Source organism: Balaenoptera ricei, chromosome 6 (genome assembly GCF_028023285.1).
Source record: "Balaenoptera ricei isolate mBalRic1 chromosome 6, mBalRic1.hap2, whole genome shotgun sequence".
NCBI lineage: Eukaryota > Metazoa > Chordata > Mammalia > Artiodactyla > Balaenopteridae > Balaenoptera > Balaenoptera ricei.
Window position 1 is genome coordinate 9,948,599 of NC_082644.1, and position 20,335 is coordinate 9,968,933.

Below are 20,335 nucleotides of genomic sequence, written 5' to 3' on the forward strand. Positions count from 1 at the left end.
TTGATGCCAGAGCCCAAGGTCTTGACTGGAAGGGGGGTAGGGGGTGGGTTGGTATAGGGTAACCTGTGGATTTATGAAGACCTCCAGAAGAGGTGAATTTTGACTTGTCTTGAAGGCTGATTTCAGCAAACATGGCCGGGAGGGCAATCCAGGCAGAGGAAATAATTTGAGCCAGAGATCAAACACTAAGATTGGCAGGAAATGAGTATGAAAGAGGTCGCAAGGTCTCCAGTGCCATCTCTTCAACTGTTTGTCTTCAGGTGAGATATGAGCTCATCGACAGCTTACGTCTCAGTACTAACTGCAAGGGTAAGTAAGAACTGTGTAGAAACAGAGGGGTATTTACAAACTCCAGAGAGGGAAGCGCGCCGGACCTCTGCCGCCCTGCCCGCGACCACCTACGGGGACTACAAGTCCCGTCATGCAGCGGGGGCGCCGCCGGGAGTCCCGAGCCGGCCCCGCCCCTCCACAGGCCCCGCCCCTGCCCCGCCCCTCTCGCCCGTAGCCCCCTCCCGCCCGGTCAGCCCCGAAGAGTTGCCCGGTGGCCGCGGCAGACGGAAGCCGAGCGAGAGCCTCGGCGGCGGCAGGATGGGAGACTCCAAAGTGAAAGTTGCCGTCCGGATCCGGCCCATGAACCGAAGAGGTGAGAGCCGAGCGCGCCCGGGGCCGCCGCGGCGGAGGCGGCAGGTGCCTGGCGCGCCCTTCCCTTGGCCGCGGCCGCCGTGTGGGGTCCGGCCGGTCCCGCCCCTGGAGTCCGTGTCTGGGCGGGGGGGGGGCGGCCCGCGCACCCCGAAACCTCGTCTCCCGTGCCCGCCCCGCCTGCTCGGGACGCCCCTCCCCTGGCCCGCACCGCGTCCCGGGGCGCCGCGGGCCCCATGTCTCGGCCCGCTGCCCCTTCCGCCGGCGCGCCCGCCCCGCCGCCCTTTTGCCCTCCTGTCTCCTTGCCCTTCTAGGAGGGCGCCCGCGCCCCTGGCTCGCTTCCTCCTTCCCCACCCGGCCCCTGGTCCCGCGCCTCGCCGCGCCCCCGCTCTCGGCCCGCCAGCTGTCAGCGCGGCCCCCGCCCTGGGGTCCTCACCCTCCGGCCTGGCCCGGGACAGCCGGGGACCCCCAGGCCCCACGTCGGTGGCCCAGGCGCCCCGACCCCGCACTCCTGTGGCCCGTGGCAGGAAGAAGGGCAGGGAGTTGGGGTTACTCGTGAGAAAGCAGTCTAGTGCAAAAGTCCTTCCTCTTGGCTTTTCACTTTATATTCCTTTAACCTGGACTGTCATGAAGACTTGTAAATCCTTTGATTGAACTTGGGTAGAGGAGTTGCTCTCCCCCGACCCCCCGCTTTTTCTTGACTGTTGAGAAAGTTTTGTTTTTGCTTGAAGTCATATTCGTCATCTCTCAACAATAAATAGATTAGGTGCCAAGATTCTTGTGAAATTGTATCTTTCAGACATTCTCTCAATTCTGCAGGGAGGGTAGAGAAAGCAGATAAACAGTACATTTTAAATTCTCTTTAGACAGTCAAATGTAATGGAGAAAACCTGACTCAAGTCAGAGGAGGTGGGCCGGGCCTTGGCTTTAATGCTTAACTAGCAGCGTGACGGGGCAAGTTACTTTAAGTGAGATATATTGGAAACACCTCCTATATATACCAGGTGATACTAGTGGGATCATTATAGTCCCAGGAAATGACTTTTCAGCTGAGAAGTCTCTTAACTAATGCGAATCATTCGTGTAAGTACCACAATCATTTTCTCAGTCATTTTCGCAACTTCTTTGTTTGTAGTTGTGTTGTTTATTTATTTATTTTATTACATTTATTTTTGGCTGCGTTGGGTCTTCGTTGCCGCGAGCGGGCTTTCTCTAGTTGCGGCGAGCGGGGGCTACTCTTCGTTGCCGTGCGCGGGCTTCTCATTGCGGTGGCTTCTCTTGTTGTGGAGCACAGGCTCGAGGCACGTGGGCTTCCATAGTTGTGGCTCGCGGGCTCTAGAGCGCAGGCTCAGTAGTTGTGGCGCACGGGCTTAGTTGCTCCGCAGCATGTGGGATCTTCCTGGACCAGGGCTCGAACCCGTGTCCCCTGCCTTGGCAGGCGGATTCTTAACCACTGCGGCACCAGGGAAACCCTGTAGTTGTGTTGTTTAAGTCTGTGTAGAAATTGAGTTGCTTTCTAGTTGTCTTTGCTGTCTTTGGTATATATTGAGATACACAGATCAACAGGTGACATATGCTTTCTAGGTTTGTCCTCTTGGAAGTTTTTTTTTTTGTTTTTTTGTTTTTTTTTTGTTTTTTTTAAGTTGACGATTCCTCCTGTCCCTGCTCGGCTTAAGGCTGTCAAGATGACACAAGAATTTTCCCTAAGAACTTAATTACTTTAAGTTCTCAACGAGTTCACGTTTTGGGTCTTCAACCTTTGCCTCATTAATTCCCTGCTCTGACAAAATGAAAGAACTTAGATGAACTCTGACAGTTTCCGAAAGCTTCTGGTCCTCGAGTGTTCAGGCAGCTTTATTTCAGTTCACTTCAACTTTATTACCATCACAGTGATTTAAGAAAAACAAAACAAAACACCAACCAACAGAAAACACAACTTAGCTGGGATTTGATTCTGAAAGGGTGATTTCGGCACATTTAAAAAATTTCCTATTCACGAAAAACTTGGGAAATGTCAGTGCTAAAAAGAGGCAGCTAACCCACCACCACCAAAGACCTATCTCGGATAATTAAAATTCTTTCCTCTTCCCCCTCCCCCGATCTTGAGTTTCAGTTTTCCAGGGCAAGCACTATCCTTTTTACTTATAAATTGTCATTGACTAGATTGTAATAATTGTCAGTATCAGAGGTTCAAGGGGTACGTAGAATAATACTTTTAGCTTTGGAAAAGATGTTAGTTGTCCCTTTGGCTGAACTCATTTTAAAATTAAGGTTTATGCATAGATCCATTACCCTATAAGTAGAAGCGCGTTGTTTGTGGTATACTGCCTTCTGATTCATTTAGTGCCGTCTCTTACCTAGCCTTACATTTCCTGAATGCACATGGACTTTTTTTTTTAGTGATTACTACAGATAATTAAAAGTGGTTCTATTTTTATTTTGTCATAAAGTAGTCATTTACATAAATCTAGAGGTTCTTGTGGAATACAATGGAGTGGAATTCTAAAGCCAGTGATTTTTACACTGCTGTGTAGAGTTTGCTTAAAAAGGCTAAAACAAAGTCATATCCCTTTCTGGTAATTTTGAAAAAATTATTACTGTGACCAATTATTACTTCCGGGAAAATTAATGGATTAAGTAATAGTATACAATTCTGATGAATAGTAAACTTTTAGTCATAATTGTTTCTCCCTTAGCAGGTTAGTGCAGGAAGCAACCTCAGAAATCACTCTTCACAAATGAGAATGAGATGAGAATGGGTTCCTGGGATGATGTAGTTTTACTCTAAAGACTGATAGTTGGAATCACATTAGCTACTTGTTGAGGAAAATCTGAAATTTGCAAGAAGCTTCTAGTGTACTAGTAAGTTCTTCATGTGATTCAGTATCTGACTGTGCTTAGGTGTTAAGGTAGATAATTGGTTTATTATTTAACATTTATCATGGAATTAAGAGTGTTTCAGTCTCTTTTGCTAAATTACACGTGGGATTGGGAAACTTAGTTATTTGAACATTCAGCATTAGGCCCTACTTCAGTAATAGCAATTGTAATTGCTATTGTAATGACTAATGAATATGCTTTTGTCGGGAATATTTTTCTTGTTATACATTTTAACATTATACTAAGAAAACAAAAAATAAAAAGGAAAATGTCTCTGACATTCTTCCACCTTAACTATTCACACTCATTTTCTTATTTTCATTCCAGTTCCGTACTTACATGCATATGTAATTTTACATAGTTTTAATACTACAACTTTTATTTTTGCTTTTCTTCATTTGAAGTATGAACTTAAACAGCTAAAGTAAAAGAGGTTAAGCTTGTTTTGTCATGAGATCTGGGAGTTCTATTTGCAGTTCTGTTTGTCATCTCTCAGACCTGTACAGGTCACCAGGTGACTTGGTGGTGTTCTGTATACTGTAAGGAACACCCATTCATACATTATTAACCAGTGAAATGATTAAATGAGCCGAAAGTTTTACAAGCATAATTGATGGCACTAGTTAGATCAGCGACACTCTCCTGTTCAGGAATTCGATATTTTATAACTTCAGATGGTTTAAAAAATATTTAATATTTATTGAACGCCTGCCAGGTGTCTACCTTATCTTAGTGTGGGATCTTATTGCCTTCCCTCAAGGGGCTTCCCGTGTTTAAATATGTATGAGATTAACTATCAAAATAAATAAATCTATATAAAAAGTGTTTGGGAAATATCTTTGCTGTCTACCTAGCCTAAGGTGATGAAACCAGAAATTACATTAGAAATTAGAGAGAAAAAACAGTGAAATGGGTTATTTCGGGTGTTAGGAAGCATGGACAATAAATTTATTTTAACAGGTATTTCTCAAGGGTTTGCTTTGCATTTTTCAGTACTTGATGCAGTGAAAATCAAGGAGAAGAATCAACACAGTGAAAGACACAAAGAATAACATAATGTCTAACTAGGAAAAGAAGTCAGTGCTTAAGTGAATCACAGTCTAGTATCTCAGTGGATAAGATATAGACGTTAAAAATGAAAATCAAAACCATTTAACGAGGAAGACTTTTTTATGTTAGAAAAAGCAGAATGTAAAACAGTATGTGTAACTATATGGTTGAATCTACTATTATGATTATTACTATGTTAAAAACGTAAACAGGAATGGGCAAGGGCTAGAAAGAAACATGAAAAAATGAGACTGATCTTGTTGGGGGAATTTTATTTCCTAAAAACTTTCTCTTAGTGTTGTCTAGTATTATAGTATTCAGTTTTTAAAAGTGCACTTTATGGTTTATGCTCATAAGGAAATGACCGTCACATGAAAAGATAAGATTAAAAGGTAAACACCTTCAGCAGATTGCTAGTTATTAAAAGTACCAGGTGAGTGATAGGGAGATGTAGGAATTTAGAGTGAAGGATCCCTGGAAACCTGGTGATTAGGGGAGGCTTCTTTCTCTGTGGAGGGAGGAAGCTTATGGTGCCTGCTGGGAAGGGTGGGGATTTGGTTCTTTGAGAAGGAAGTATGGCCTGAGAGCAAAGGCTTGGGGACAGGAATGAGCCAGGCAAGTTTAGGCACAGAGATGAGATTAGCCTGTGCTAACACAGGGAGGAGTGTTCCGTGAGGTTGACTGGAGAAGGATGAGATTAGGAAGGTCAGGCGAAGTTGCAGGGGGCCCAGAAGTCTGGCTTCAGGGTGGCTGGTCCATGTGCTCTGTTTAGCTTTTGAGAACTTCGTGTGGGTCTTGGACATAAGCATGATGAGAAAGATTGCCAGATCTCAGGGCAAGATTGAAAGCCTGGGTAGGTAACTGATTCAGGGCATAACTAGAAAACAAGTGTGTGGTGGAAATGAAGCCATGTGAATGGGAAGAGTAAGGAGACCAGTGAAAACCAAGTGAGCAGTCGTGAATCAAAAGACAGGTGAAACTGAGGAAGTAGGAAGAAGCTTGGAAGACCCTGGCTGTCAGTGAGGAAAACAGGTGATCCTTGGGAATCAAGGTGCAGGGTTGGGTGGGAGAATCTGTTTGAAACAGGAAGGAGTCTTTGACCCTGAGCCCACTGGTGGTTCTTAAGCCTTCTCAGATAACTGGTGTTGGAGTTAGGGATGACTGTGGATGGAAATTTCTGACATATTTTCTGAAACAGAAGATGCTTGTTTTGTTAGCATCTGCTCGAGATGCTAATGGAGGATGAGACACACATCTATCACAACATTCTTTTGTTTCTGCTGTCAACTCCGTGACTGAAAAATGCGATTTATACATATAGGGCCAGAGGCTTTTGGAGAAGAAAGTACAAGTTTATCAAATCAAATCAAAACTTGTTTGAATTGGCATTACTTTCACCACCACCCCCCCATAAAACAATGACTAACGTCAACTTTTCCATTTCTTAAGTTCTGAAGATGGAAGAAACCACTGGCAAAAATATTGGTTAAGCAGATGGATTGAGCTGTTTAGTGAGGGAAATGGGTTCGTTATTGATCTCTATGCTTGCTGATCAGCTTCCCCTTGTGTTCAACAAAGCGTATTCTTAAAAAAGCTTGGCTGAGAGAAGCAGTGTAGTCATTAGGGAAGTGTGTGAAACTAACTGGTATATGGGACACGAAATCCATGACTTAATTGGTCCTGGGCTTTAGCTCTCAGAAGCTGTAGGTATCTTTAAAAGCTGGTAGTAATGAATTTGCCTATTCAATTTAACATGTGTTGATTGAAGAAAAAATTAATAGCTGCTTTTTGAGAGCTTTCTGTTTGTGAACTACAGAGTTCATTCCTTTTTATACATTATTCTTCAAACAAAACTTTGAAAGGTAGTTATAGAATTTCTTTTTAACAGACTCTCAGGTTAAGTAACTTTCCCAGAATTACAAAACCAGTATTTTGGAGCCCGAATTTCACCTGTTTTGCCATTAAAACCTGTGCTTTTACTACTATATTGGACATGATGATCTTTAGAGGGACATTGCATTCCTGAGCTTGCGTAATTTTCAAAGATGTGCAGGATATATGAGAAGCGTAAGTCATGACCTTTGACCAAAAGAGCTCACTGTCTTGTTGGTAGTAAGAGATACACAGGTGAATCAGTTATGAGTATAGTACACAAAGCAACGATGGCAGTGCCTTATGAATTAAAGAAATGGGAGTGGGGCTTGAGAATGATGAGGAACGGGTTGAAGGCAATTGACAGGAAGGCATGGCAGGTGGGGTTCACAAGATGAGTTGTTGGACTTAGCAAAACATGGATGTAGGAATTAAGCAAGAACAGTGAGGAAGTTGGCTGTAAAAATTCAGACAGCAGGAAGGAGACAGTATCTGTGTAATTAACAGTTAAAGAGAGGTTGCTGTGCATCGACGTGGTCGCAAGCACTGAACTAGATTATTTTAGGTTAATCCTCACAAAAATGCTAGGAAAAATTTATATTATAACTCATTTTATAGATGAGAAAATGGGAACTTGGACAAGCTTAGCCACTTGCCCCAAATCACATAACTATCAAGTGGAGAAACTGGGGATTGGAACCTGGGCAGTTCAACTTCAGAGCCCCAGCCCTGAAATTCTGTTTCTTTCTTGGAAAAGCTGGAAGAATATAGGTAGTGGGGGATGAGAAGAGTGATGGAAGGTGGCCTCACTGAAGTCGAGAGGTTTGTGGGGAGCAGAGGGGTGTGAAGAGGGGTGAGGTACAGGCAGATTCAGAAGGGTCTCAGACAGAGTTGGAGGAGTGCAGTCGCTATAGTTTTTTTTTTTTTTTTTAGGTAAAATTGGTATGGAGCAGTATATTAGTTTCAGGTGTACAAGGTAACTCTAAAAAGTGATCACCACGATAACGACAAGTCCAGTTACCAAACAATTAACCCCCTTCACCCATTCGCCACCCCTAACCTCCTCCGCTCTGTAACTACCAGTCTGTCCTCTGTGTCTGTAAGTTTTGTGTGTTCTTTTTTATTTTTATATTCCACATATAAGTGAAATCATATGGTGGTGTTTGTCTGATTTACTTCGCCCAGCACAACACCCTCAAGGTCCATCCGTGTTGTCGCAAATGTATAGGTTTTTGAATAGAGCAGTGGCACTTAACAGTGATGCTTTAGGAAGATAAATTAAGCTGTGTCTTTATCTTGCTCACAAGCTAATGCATTAGCTTGTTTCTGTTTCATGAGTGCTGGAGGAGGACACAGGACTTTTGGGTCAGAGGATTTATGGTGCAGCAGGTGGCAGGAGCGGTTCCCTTTGCCTGCAGGTCCCACAGGGGTGACATGGAGGGGTCCAGATGGATGCTGTGCGAGCAGCGGGTTGGGCTGCATCTGAGGAGCGCTGAGCTGGGGGACTCGGTTGCTTTTACGGGGTAAGCAAGCCTGCTGTTTGTCCTGAGGGTTGCTGGCTGCAAACGCATTCCTGAGAGGTGGGTGGGCTAAAGAGCATTTCTGGCCTTGCAGTCTAGACACACCCAGCAAGAACTTGTCAAGGTGGTATGAAAGCACCTGAGATTTGGGAAATATAGGAAGACTGCAAAGCTTCTGGTTTAGATAACTGAGTGAACGAGTGCTGGTGTCATTAACTGAGATCAGAAACGTGGGAGAAGCAGGTTTCAGGGTGGAGGTGTGGGAAATCATGGGCTCTCTTCTTGGACATTCAACAACATTTAGTCAGTGCTTATCACGTGCCATGCACTGCACCTACAGCTAAGATGTCGTGCATGCCTGAAAGAAGCGCCACAGACTGGTTGAGGTTTAGGTTCTGAAGAGCAGCCAAGAGGATGGATGCAGAAAGCTGTTGTACAGGAGTCTGAAACTAAGGGACTAGAGATATGTGTAGATTTGCGAGTTGTTATTATATTTAGAAGATAAGACATCAAATTAAGGCATGCGTGAAGGACGAGGTCACAGGCCAAGAAGAGAGGCATAAGGAAAAGCTGGTGAAAGTAATGTGGAGGCCCAGGGCAAAAAATGGCAGAAGAATAATTTTGACTGAATGAATGAATTGGTGTTGGCATGTTGGTAGTGGGCTGAGAAATCAGTGTGTGTGTCTATATGGAAGCAGTGTGTGTATACGTGAGCATTCGTCTAAGAAGCTCCATGTAGAAGTGTTATTCGGTCATAAAAAGAATGAAATAATGCCGCTTGCAGCAACATAGATGGACCTAGAGATTATCATACTAAGTGAAGTAAGCCAGACAGAGAAAGACAACTATCATATGATATTGCTTATACGCGGAGTCTAAAAAAAAAGATGCAAATGAACTTATTTACAAAACAGAAATAAACCCACAGACATAGAGAACAAGCATATGGTTACCAAAGGGGAAGGGGGGAGGGATAAATTAGGAGTTTGAGATTAACATACACACACTACTATAAATAAAATGGATAACTAACAAGGACCTACTGTATAGCACAGGGAACGATACTCAATATTTTGTAATAACCTATAAGGGAAAAGAATCTGAAAAAATATATATGTGTGTGTGTATGTATATAGCTGAATCACTGCTGTACACCTGAAACTAACACAGCATTGTAAATCAGTTCTACTTCAATTAAAACAAAAAAGCTTCATATAGAAAGGAAAGGTAAAGAGCGGTCTCTAGAGGTGCAGTTAGGAACAGGCATTTTTTCCCCCCAAAGTCTGGGAGATGTTTGAGCCTTGTTATAAATAGAAATAGCCAATAGAGAGGGAAATTTTTTTTTAATTAATTAATTTATTTATTTTTGGCTGTGTTGGGTCTTTGTTGCTGCCCGCGGTCTTTCTCTAGTTGCCGGAGCGGGGGCTACTCTTCGTTGCGGTGCGCGGGCTTCTCATTGTGTTGGCTTCTCTTGTTGCAGAGCACGGGCTCTAGGTGTGTGGGCTTCAGTAGTTGTGGCGCGTGGGCTTAGTTCCCCCACCGCATGTAGGACCTTCCCGGACCAGGGATCGAACCCGTGTCCCCTGCATTGGCAGGAGGATTCTTAAACACTGCCCCACCAGGGAAGTCCCTAGAGATGGAAATTTTTGAAGTATAGAGGGAAGAGGATAATTATATAATGGGAAAGCCCTGGAGTGCTTAATTTTCTAGCTGAGGTAGAATGTGAGGTTATTAACTGAGAGTAAGAAGAATTGGGTTGGCTGGGATCTTCAAAGTAGTGAGTGTATAGAAGTGTGGTTGAAGGACTTGGACCATAATTTGTATCCATTGAGGGCAGTGGGACCATTCCTTCTCAGCTGTTTTTGAGATGTAATTCACGTATCAGAAGTGTATAATTCAGTGGCTTTTAGTGTGTTTGCAGAGCTGTGCAACCATCAGCACTATCCGACTCCAGAACATTTTTATCATCCCAAAGAGAGAGAGACTCGCGTTAGCAGTCGCTCTCCATCCACACCCACACCCTCCCCTTTCCCTACAGCCCCTGGCAGCCACTAATCTACTTGTCTCTGTGGATCTGCCTTTTCTGGACATTTACTATAAATGGGATCATGTAGCGTATGGACTTTTGTATCTGCTTTCCCTTGGCATAGTGTGTTCAGGATTTATCCATGTTGTAGCGTGAATCAATACTTCATTCCTTTTTAAAGCTGAATAATATTCTGTGATATGGATATGCTGCATTTTGATGCCCATTCATCAGTTGATGGGCATTTGGCTTGTTTCCATTTTTAAGCTATCAATGAATAATGAACATTTATATATAAGTTATTGTATATTTTTATTTCTCTTGAGTATGTGTATACATGGAAGTGGAATCGCTGGGTCATATAGTAACTCTAACTTGAGAAACTGCTAAATTGTTTTCCAAAGTTATTGCACCATTTTACATTTCCACCAACAATGTATGAAGTTTCCAGATTATTGCCATCCTAGTGGGTGTGAAGTGGTATCTCATTATGATTTTTGATTTGTCCCCAATGTCTAGTGATGTTAATTAAGCATCTTTTCATGTAATTAAGCCATTTGCATATCTTTTCGGAGATATCTATTCAAACCCTATTCTTATTTTTAAAATTGAGTTGTCTTTATTATTATTGAGTTCTAAGAGTTCTTTGTATATTCTGAGTAACAGTCCCTTAACAGATACATGATTTGCAGATACTGTCTTGAATTTGTGGGTTGCCTTTTCATTCTTTCAGTGGTGTCCTTTGAAGCACAAAAGTTTTTCATTTTGATGTGGTCCAATGTATGTTTTTTTCTTTTGTTGCTTGTGCCTTTGATTTGATATCTAAGAAACCATTGCCTAACCCAAGGTCATGTGGATTTAATGCCTATGTTTTCTTCTAAGAGTTTTATAGTTTTAGCTCTTACATTTATTTAGGACTTTGATCTGTTTGGAGTTAATTTTTGAATGTGGTGTGAGGTAGAGGTCCAATTTTGTCTTTTTGCATGTGAATACCCAGTTGTCCCATCATCATTTGTTGAAATGACTATACTTTCCCCATTGGATTGTCTTGGCACCCTTGTTGAAAATTAGTTGACCATAAATGTTGACAGCATATTTCTGGATGCTCAAGTCTATTCCAGTGATTTATACGTCTGTCCTTAGGTTAGTATCACACTGTCTTGATTACTGTAGCTTTGTAGTAAGTTTGAAATTGTTGAGTGTAGTCTTTCTACTTTGTTCTTCTTTTTCAAGATTGGTTTGGCTATTCTGGTTTTGCCTTATAAGTTTTTAAATACCTGCTTTCTAACCCTGTGAAGTTGACTGGTTTCTTGAAAATACACATTTTATGTTTTGGGCCACATAAGGTTATTTCAATTATTTTGGTATTATAATCTTTCTTCCCCCCATCAGGCGTCGTATCTTGGATCTTCCTTCATTCCTCAGTTTTTTCTTTAGCTGTATTAGAACTCAGTTCTATTTTATCTTTTGTTTATTGAATAGATTTTCATGTTCACTGGTAAAAACATAAAAGTAGGTGATTAGGATATTTTATATATCTCTTACTAGAAAGCAAACTACTAATTTGCTTTTTACCTCTGTGGCATCACATAATTTTCTTTTTTCTTGGGTCAGTGGGTCCCAAGCAACTTGTAAGTATAGTAAAGAACTGTAAGTCTTATTCCCTATTCTGCAAGTAAGAATACTACATTCCAGTTGGGAAAACAAGTGCTTCATACATGAAATATGAGTTATGAATATCATCAGCATGCATAGACATGTAAAAATATTAGGCACATGACACAATTTAGTTGAAAATAGAACCAACCATATACAGCATGCAAAATTTGCAATTTAATTAAAATGTGAATCTTACAAATAATTTACTATCTTCCTTTTAAAAATGGACCCTCATGAATTTAACAGTAAGTTATAGCTTTTTAGGAATGTGACATAGGTAAAGGGAGGTTCATTTATATTTCTGAGTAGTAGATTTCGTTTGAAAATTACTGTTAATTTTCTGGAGAATTAGAAAAGCAGGTTAATGAATGGGCAACTCAGAATTATTTTGTCCACACTGAGAATGATGCATTTCCCCAGGTGGAATATGAGTTATATAAAGGGAGTCTCCCACGCCCCGCCTATCTTTGACTATGATGTCATTGAAGAAAGAGCCATAGCTGATTTATGCATTGAAGAAAGACTTGTTTCAAATTATTGTTCACTTTTTTTTTTTTATTAATTAATTTATTTTTTATAAATTCATTTATTTAGTTTTGGTTGCATTGCGTCTTCGTTGCTGCGCGCGGGCTTTCTCTAGTTGCAGCGAGCGGGGGCTACCCTTCGTTGCGGTGCGCAGGCTTCTCATTGCAGTAGCTTCTCTTGTTGCGGAGCACGGGCTCTAGGCACACGGGCTTAGTTGCTCCACGGCACGTGGGATCTTCCCGGACCAGGGCTCGAACCCGTGTCCCCTGCATTGGCAGGCGGATTCTCAACCACTGTGCCACCAGGGAAGTCCCTATTGTTCACTTTTACAGGGTGACTAATTTGCTGGCTGAGTAAGCTGAATTGTCAGCTGTTGATATTTTATTCTCTTGAGGAACTTGACCTAGAAAAAGATACTGTTTGGGAACTAATATGGGATCTTTAATGTTAGTGGACTAAATTAACTTTCTTTCCTTCCTCCTTTCTTTCATTCTTCCTCTCTTTCTTTCTCTCTCTCTTTCTCTATTTTTTTAAAATTTATTTATTTATTTATTTATTTTTGGCTGCATTGGGTCTTTGTTGGGTCTTCGTTGCTGTGTGCGGGCTTTCTCTAGTTGTAGCTAGTGGGAGCTACTCTTTGTTGTGGTACGCGGGCTTCTCATTGTGGTGGCTTCTTTTGTTGTGGAGCACGGGCTCTAGGCACGTGGGCTTCAGTAGTTGTGGCTCGCAGGCTCCAGAGCGCAGGCTCAGTAGTTGTGGTGCACAGGCTTAGTTGCTCCACGACATGTGGCATATTCCTGGACTAGGGGTAGAACCTGTGTCCCCTGTATTGGCAGGTGGATTTCCAACCACTGCACCACCAGGGAAGTCCCTCTCTCTCTTTTTTAAGGGACTCATGAATACATCAAAGAATTCATGGTTCTGAGTACTATAAAGCTTGACTGGTCATGACCTAAACTTATAGCACTACTTAACTCTAAGATCACTCTGGTTTTTTATTGGTTTTCAGACATAGTACTAATTAAATCCCAATCTCATAATTTTAGGCTTCACTGAGAATAAACTGTTGTCCATGTGTTACTTATTATAATAATGAGTATTTAGTGCTATTTTTTATTGTGGTAAGATAGATATAACATAAAATTTACCATCTTAAACCATTTTTAAGGGTACAGTTCAGTGGCATTAGGTACGTTCACATTGTTGTACAACCATCACCACCATCCATCTCTAGAACTTTTATGTTGCAGAACTGAAACTCCATGCCCATGAGATACTAACTCCTTTAACCCAGCCCCTGGCAGCTACCATTATACTTTTTATCTCTCTGAGTTTGACTACTCTAGGTGTCTCATATAAGTGGAATCCTACAAAACTTATCCTTTGGGACTGGTTCATTTTACTTAGCATAATGTCTTCAAGGTTCATCCATGTTTTAGCAGAATTTCATTCTTTTTTTAAGGTTGAATAATCTTCCATTGAATATATATACCACATTCTGTTTATCCGTTCATCCATTGATGGAAAGTTGGGTTGCTTCCACCTTGTAGCTATTGTGAATACTGCTATGAACATGGGTGTACTTTAACGCTATTTTTGCAAAGGTAGTGCATAGCAGCTGGGTCTTTATCTTTTTAATCTAAGTATTGTTCCAAACTAAGAGGAAGATGTTTATGTTTTGGATTTTTGGTAGGTGTTAAAATTTTTTTTTTCTTTTTTAAATTTGCCTTAAATTTAAGGCCTAAATTTGGTATTGCTATTTAATCAATTAATATTTAATCACAGCTTTGCTTTCTAAGCAGTATAGAGCAAGAAGTTTTCCATGGAGAAGGTGTCATATTTAGAATTTTGTAGCAGTATAATTTCATTCAAGCATTGGTGGCATTTGGTGATAAAATGCTTTTCATATATCTGACCCTTAGACTCTCCTCAAATCTCACTGTTCTTATTTGCTTGAGTGTGTGTCCTAGATGTTCCACCCATATTCTAAACAGTCTTGTGAAAAGCCTTCTTTTAACAGCGTTGGGGTGGGAATTTTGTTTGGTAGTAAAAACTGAGCTAATAAAGAAGTGAAGATAGTTGTTTATATTTTGAAGGCCACCTCCACTGGGTGTTAAATGTAGGGACATTTGTAAGTGTTGTACGCTTTAGGACAAAATGAGTTTAGGTTGGATATATTAGTTATTAGGTGATTCTTTGAATTATATAGGATTTTCCAGGAATTGGTTCCTTAATCATGCCATTTAATGCTTTCAAACTATTAGTGTGTCTAATGAAGTCATGAGGGGCAGGATGGAGGAGCTGTGAAGAGTATAGGGAAAAAGCCTACAAAATATGGAAAGAAAATGTTTGAATCCTTTTTCAATTCCAGATCATCTGAAATGAAGGCAAAACTCTAGTGGGGGCGGGGGAGATATTTGATCTACGGCTTTGCAGGCATGCATTCTAGATGAATACTTCTGCGTGCAGAACTATACATGCAGCTCCTTTGCTCAGACCTAACGTTCTTGCAAGAAACTAATATCTAACTTTGTGGTGGGTGGTGAGTTGGAGATTCTGAGTCAGTACAGTTTCTGGAGCCTTGATAAAGCATTTGTGTACAGTATAGATTTGACTGCACAGGGTCAGCCAATACAGTATGGTTAGAGGTCATTAAGGGGTAGTATTAACAAAGTACAATGATTGCAAACTTTCTTGAGCTCTGGGCCTAAGGAAAGAAGTAAAAATGCACGTTTGAAAAGTTTTTGCATTGTGACCGAGGCTTTCTTGCAGCATTTCTGTGGTAGTATAGAGTGGATTTAAACACGAAGTATTAGAAATAGGCTTTCATACTAGTTGACCACAGTGAAACATCTGCCTTTCCAGGTTAGTCTTCCGCACCTGGGTAAAACATATCTCTGATGTTTTCAGTTTCTCTTTGCCTGAAAAATGTATTGGCTAAAAGAAAGACCACTAAATTTTTGGTACTTCTAGATTATATCTTTGAGAACAAATGTAGAATAACTGATGTGAGAAAGGTTGAGTTGTGGTAGGCATGGGGAGGGAAATTTTTGTTTTTGTTTGCATTTGTCTCAATTATATAAGTTAAAGGAAACAAAATAGAAATCATCTTTCCTGGCAGTGCAGATACTCTAAAGTTATAATGAGTTTGACATTGACATTTGGCCAAGGTTCTTAGGGAAATACAAAATGGCTCCAGTGTAGTGCAGTTTCTTTCCTTAGAGCATATCTTTGGGTAATAGAGATAAGGCAAAGAGAAACAGTTTCATACTTCGGGTCAGAAATTTTGAAGAATATAAGAACATAAACATGATGTGGCCATGTTTCTCTTTATTGAGATATAGTTCACGTATAATATAATTCAACCAATTCAGTGGTTTTTTATTTTTTAAACTTTTTAAAAAAAATAAATTTATTTATTTATTGGCTGTGTTGGGTCTTCGTTGCTGCATGTGGGCTTTCTCTAGTTGCGGGAGCAGGGGCTACTCTTTGTTGCAGTGTATGGGCTTCTCATTGCGGTGGCTTCTCTTGTTGCGGAGCACGGGCTTTAGGCTCGCAGGCTGCGGTAGTTGTGGCACACGAGCTCAGTAGTTGTGGCTCGCGGGCTCTAGAGCACAGGCTCAGTAGTTGTGGTGCACGGGCTTAGTTGCTCCACGGCATGTGGGATCTTCCCGGACCTGGGCTCGAACCCGTGTCTCCTGCATTGGCGGGCGGATTCTTAACCACTGTGCCACCAGGGAAGTCCCCAATTCAGTTGTTTTATTGTGCTCATGCAGTTGTGAAAACAATCAGCACAATTTTAGTACATCTTCATCACACCCAATAGAAACCTATACCCACTAGCAGTCACTTCTCAGCTCTGGGCAATAACTAGTCTATTTTCTGTCTCTGTTTGCCTGTTCAGAACATTAGGAGTAAGTAAAGTCATACAATATGTGGTCCTTTGTACTGGCTTCTTTTACTTAGCACAAGCTTCATCTATGTTGTAGTATGTGTCAGTACCTTTTACTTAGCACAAGCTTCATCTATGTTGTAGTATGTGTCAGTACCTTATTCCTTTTAATTGCGAAATAGTGTTCCATTTTATGGATATATAAATATACATTTATCCATTCATTAGTTGATGGACATTTGGGTTGTTTCCACTTTTTAGATATTATGAGTAGCCAAATAATACTACTATGAACATTCATGTATAAACTTTTGTATGAACATAGGTTTCTCTTGGGTGTATGCCTAGGAGTGGGAATTTTTGGGTCATGTACTAATTCTGTGTTTAACCATTGAAGAACTGCCAGACTATTTTCCAAAGTGACTGCACCATTTTACTTTCCCACCAGTAATGTATGAAGGTTCCAATTTTTCCATGTCCTCACCTATACTTACTTACCTTTTTTTTTGACATGATCCAATTTATACTTTATTATTTTTTCTTTTTAATTGAAATATAATTGACTTACAACATTATATTAGTTTAAGTTGTTATCTTTTTGGTTAGAGTTATGCTAGTGGGTGTGAAGTGGTATCTCATTGTGGTTTTGATTTGCATTTCCCCATTGTCTAATGATGTTGAGCATCTTTTCTTGTGCTCATTGGCCATTTCTATATCTTTTTTGGAGAGATGTCTGTTCAAGTTCTTTGCCCATTTTAAAATTGAATTTTTTAAAATTATTGAGTTGTAGGAGTTCTTTATATTTTCTGATGCAAGTTCCTTATTCGATATATGATTCACAAATATTTTGTCAATTTTGTGGATTGTTTTTTTCCCAAGAATTCTTTTTTTTCTCTTTTTTAAAAAAATATTTATTTTTTTACAGTAGGTTCTTGTTGGTTATTTGATTTAAATATAGCAGTTTGTACTTGTCAATCCCAAACTCCTAACCTATCCCTCCCCCCAACCCTTCCCCCTGGTAACCATAAATTCATTCTCTAAGTCTGTGAGTCTGTTTCTGTTTTGTAGATAAGTTCATTTGTATCATTTTTTTTTAGATTCTGCATATAAGAGATATCATATGCTATTTGTCTTTTTCTGTCTGACTTCACTTAGTATGATAATCTCCAACTCCATCCATGTTGCTGCAAATGGCGTTATTTCATTCTTTTTAATGGCTGAGTAATGTTCCAGTGTATATATGTACGACATCTTCTTTATCCATTCATCTGTTGATGGACATTTAGGTTGCTTCCATTGTCTTGGCTGTTGTAAACAGTGCTGCAGTGAACATTGGGGTGCATGTATCCTTTCGAACCACGTTTTTCTCCAGATATATGCCCAGGAGTGGGATTGCTGGATCATATGGTAGCTCTATTTTTAGTTTTTGCTTTTTTTTCTTTTTTTGACTGCATGGCATGTGGGATCTTAGTTCCCTGACCAGGGATCAAACCTGCGCCCCCTGCAGTGGAAGCACGGAGTCTTAACCACTGGACCGTCGGGAAGTCTCGTATTTTTAGTTTTTTTAAGGAACCTCCATACTGCTGTCCATAGTGGCTGTATCAATTTACATTCCCACCAACAATGTAAGAGGGTTCCCTTTTCTCCACACCCTCTCCAGCATGTTTGTAGGTTTTTTGATGATGGCCGTTTTGACTGGTGTGAGGTAATATCTCATTGTAGTTTTGATTTGCATTCCTCTAATAATTAGCAATGTTGAGCATCTTTTCATGTGCCTCTTGGCCATCTGTATGTCTTCTTTGGAGAAATGTCTATTTAGTTCTTCTGCCCATTTTTTGATTGGGTTGTTTGTTTTTTGGTGTGGATTGTCTTTTTACTCTCTTGATGGTGTCCTTTGAAGAAAAAAATTTTTCATTTTAATGAGGTTGTCCCAGCACTATTTGTTGAAAAGGCTATACTTTCTCCATTGAATTTCTTGGCACTGTCGTCAAAATCATTTGGCCATAAATATGAGAGTATAATTCTGCACTGTCTGTTCCATTGATCTATACGTCTATCCTTCTATCCTTCTATTAGTACCACAATTACTGTAGTTGTTTAGTAAGTTTGAAATTGTTGAGTTGTTGTCTTTGTATTTTGTTCTTCGAGATTTTTTTGGCTGTTCTAGGTCTTGTGTATTTCCATATAGATTTTAGGATCAGCTTGTTAACTTTTGAAAAAAAGTTAACTTGGATTTTAATAGGGATTGCCTTGAATATTTATAGACCAATTGGGGGAGTATTGCTATCCTAATAGAATTAAGTCTTTCAATTCATGAACATAAGTTGTTTTTCTATTTGTTTAAATGTTTAATTTCTTTCAACAATGTCTTAGAATTTTCAGTGTATATATTTTGCACTTCTTTTAAATTTATACCTAAGTATTTGAATCTTTTTGATGCTATTATAAATGAAATTGTTTTATTAACTTCATTTCTGGATTTTTCATTACTGGTGTATAGAAACACAACTGATTCTTGTATATTGATCTTGTATCCTACAACTTTGCAGAAGTTGTTTATTCTAGTAGTTTTTAGTGGATTCTTTAAGATTTTCTATATATAAGATCATATAATGTGCAAATAAAGGTAGCTTTATTTTTTCTTTCCAATCTGGATGCCTTTTATTAGTTTTTCTTGCCTAACTGCCCTGACCAGAAATTCTAGTCCAATTTTGAACAGAAGTTGCAGTAGTAGACATTCTTGTCTTATTTCTGATGCCAGAGGGTAAGCCGTTCAGTCTTTTACTGTTCAGCGTGATGTTAGCTGCAGGTTTTTTAGATGCCCTTTATCAGGTTGAGGAAGTTCCCTTCTATTTCTAGTTTGTTGAGTGTTTTTATCATGAAGGAGTGTTGGATTTTTTGTCAAAAGCTTTTTCTGACATAAATTATTGAAAAACGACTAATTTTTTTTCTTTTTTTTAATCTGCAGAAATTGACTTGCATACCAGATGTGTGGTGGACATAGATGCAAACAAGGTTATTCTCAGTCCTGTAAATACCAATGTTTCCAAAGGAGATGCCCGGTAAGTTAAGAACCAGTGTTGCGATCAATGGATTTTTAAATGGTGGAAAGCAACGATGGCTGCTGAACTGAGAGTTGAACAAATTTTTTTTTTTTGGACTTACTTTTATTTATTTATTTATCTATCTATCTATTTATTTATTTGTTTATTGTTGGGTCTTGGTTTCTGTGCGAGGGCTTTCTCTAGTTGCGGCAAGCGGGGGCTACTCTTCATCGCGGTGCACGGACCTCTCGCTATCGTGGCCTCTCTTGTTGTGGAGCACAGGCTCCAGATGCGCAGGCTCAGTAGTTGTGGCTCACGGGCTTAGTTGCTCCGCGGCATGTGGGATCTTCCCAGACCAGGGCTCGAACCCGTGTCCCCTGCATTAGCAGGCAGATTCTCAACCACTGCGCCACCAGGGAAGCCCGTTGAACAAGTATTGAATGCTTACTTTGTGGAGACATATTGCTGCCAGATAGACGAGGTCTGTAATATGGAATGACTGAGTGCCAGAATGCGTGTTGTAGGCAGTAATGGTATTGGAAGATCCGAGAAGAGAGCGTCGGTTAGATTGTGAAGTAACTGAGGAAGGCTTCTTGAGGAGATGGTACTGGCTGGAGGCTTAGGTAAGATGTGAACGGGAAGAAGTCGGGTAAAAGGGAAGGCTTTTAGGTTGTTCCTCGGTGTGTGTTGTTTTTACTTCTGCCAATTCTCATCCTATCTGTCACTTAGAGCTCATTTCAAGTGCTCTTATCTTCCTGAAGACATTCTTGCAGCCCTTAGTGATTCCTCTCTTTTAAGGCCCCATGAGCTATAATCTGTACTACCTAATTTAATTATTATATATTGTTTTGAATTATTAATTGTAGCTTAACAGTAGATTTTAAGGTCTTGGAGGGAAGGGACTCTTTGTCAGGGGTTGGGGATGAATACTTGAGCATCAGTTCTGGATTTGGGTGATAGTATGAACAAAAGAGAGGGCAAGAAGTTGTAAAGAAAGTGAATGTGGGGAGGAAGGAAGAGATTAATTTGGTTTTTCTCAGCAAGTTCGGGAAAATTAATTTAATCACGTAAGTTGGAGTCAGTTTACAGAAGACCTTGAAAGCAGATGAGATTTGGCCTGTATTTTTATGGGTAGGATGTCATCTTTGACAGTTTTTAAGTTATTGTGATTAAGGAGGTGGATTCGGAAGAGCTGTTGGATGGCAGTGTAGAGAATAGGTCAGAGTGG

At 40.4% G+C, this 20,335-nt stretch overlaps 1 protein-coding gene across 5 annotated transcripts in view; it reads left to right on the top strand.

Annotated features, from left to right (window-relative positions):
- The first annotated feature begins 524 nt into the window (after nucleotides 1-524).
- Nucleotides 525-20,335, top strand: part of KIF13B (kinesin family member 13B) — a 193,459-nt gene continuing 173,648 nt past the window's right edge. For 4 of the 5 annotated variants that reach the window (XM_059926821.1, XM_059926822.1, XM_059926826.1 and 1 more), the window contains exons 1-2: nucleotides 525-643; nucleotides 19,032-19,125. In XM_059926821.1, the coding sequence (XP_059782804.1) occupies nucleotides 589-643; nucleotides 19,032-19,125 (149 nt within the window). In that variant the 5' untranslated portion in view covers nucleotides 525-588. Of the gene's footprint in view, nucleotides 644-1,650; nucleotides 1,723-19,031; nucleotides 19,126-20,335 lie in introns of those variants that run through there. The other variant, XM_059926823.1, reaches the window with a different exon arrangement.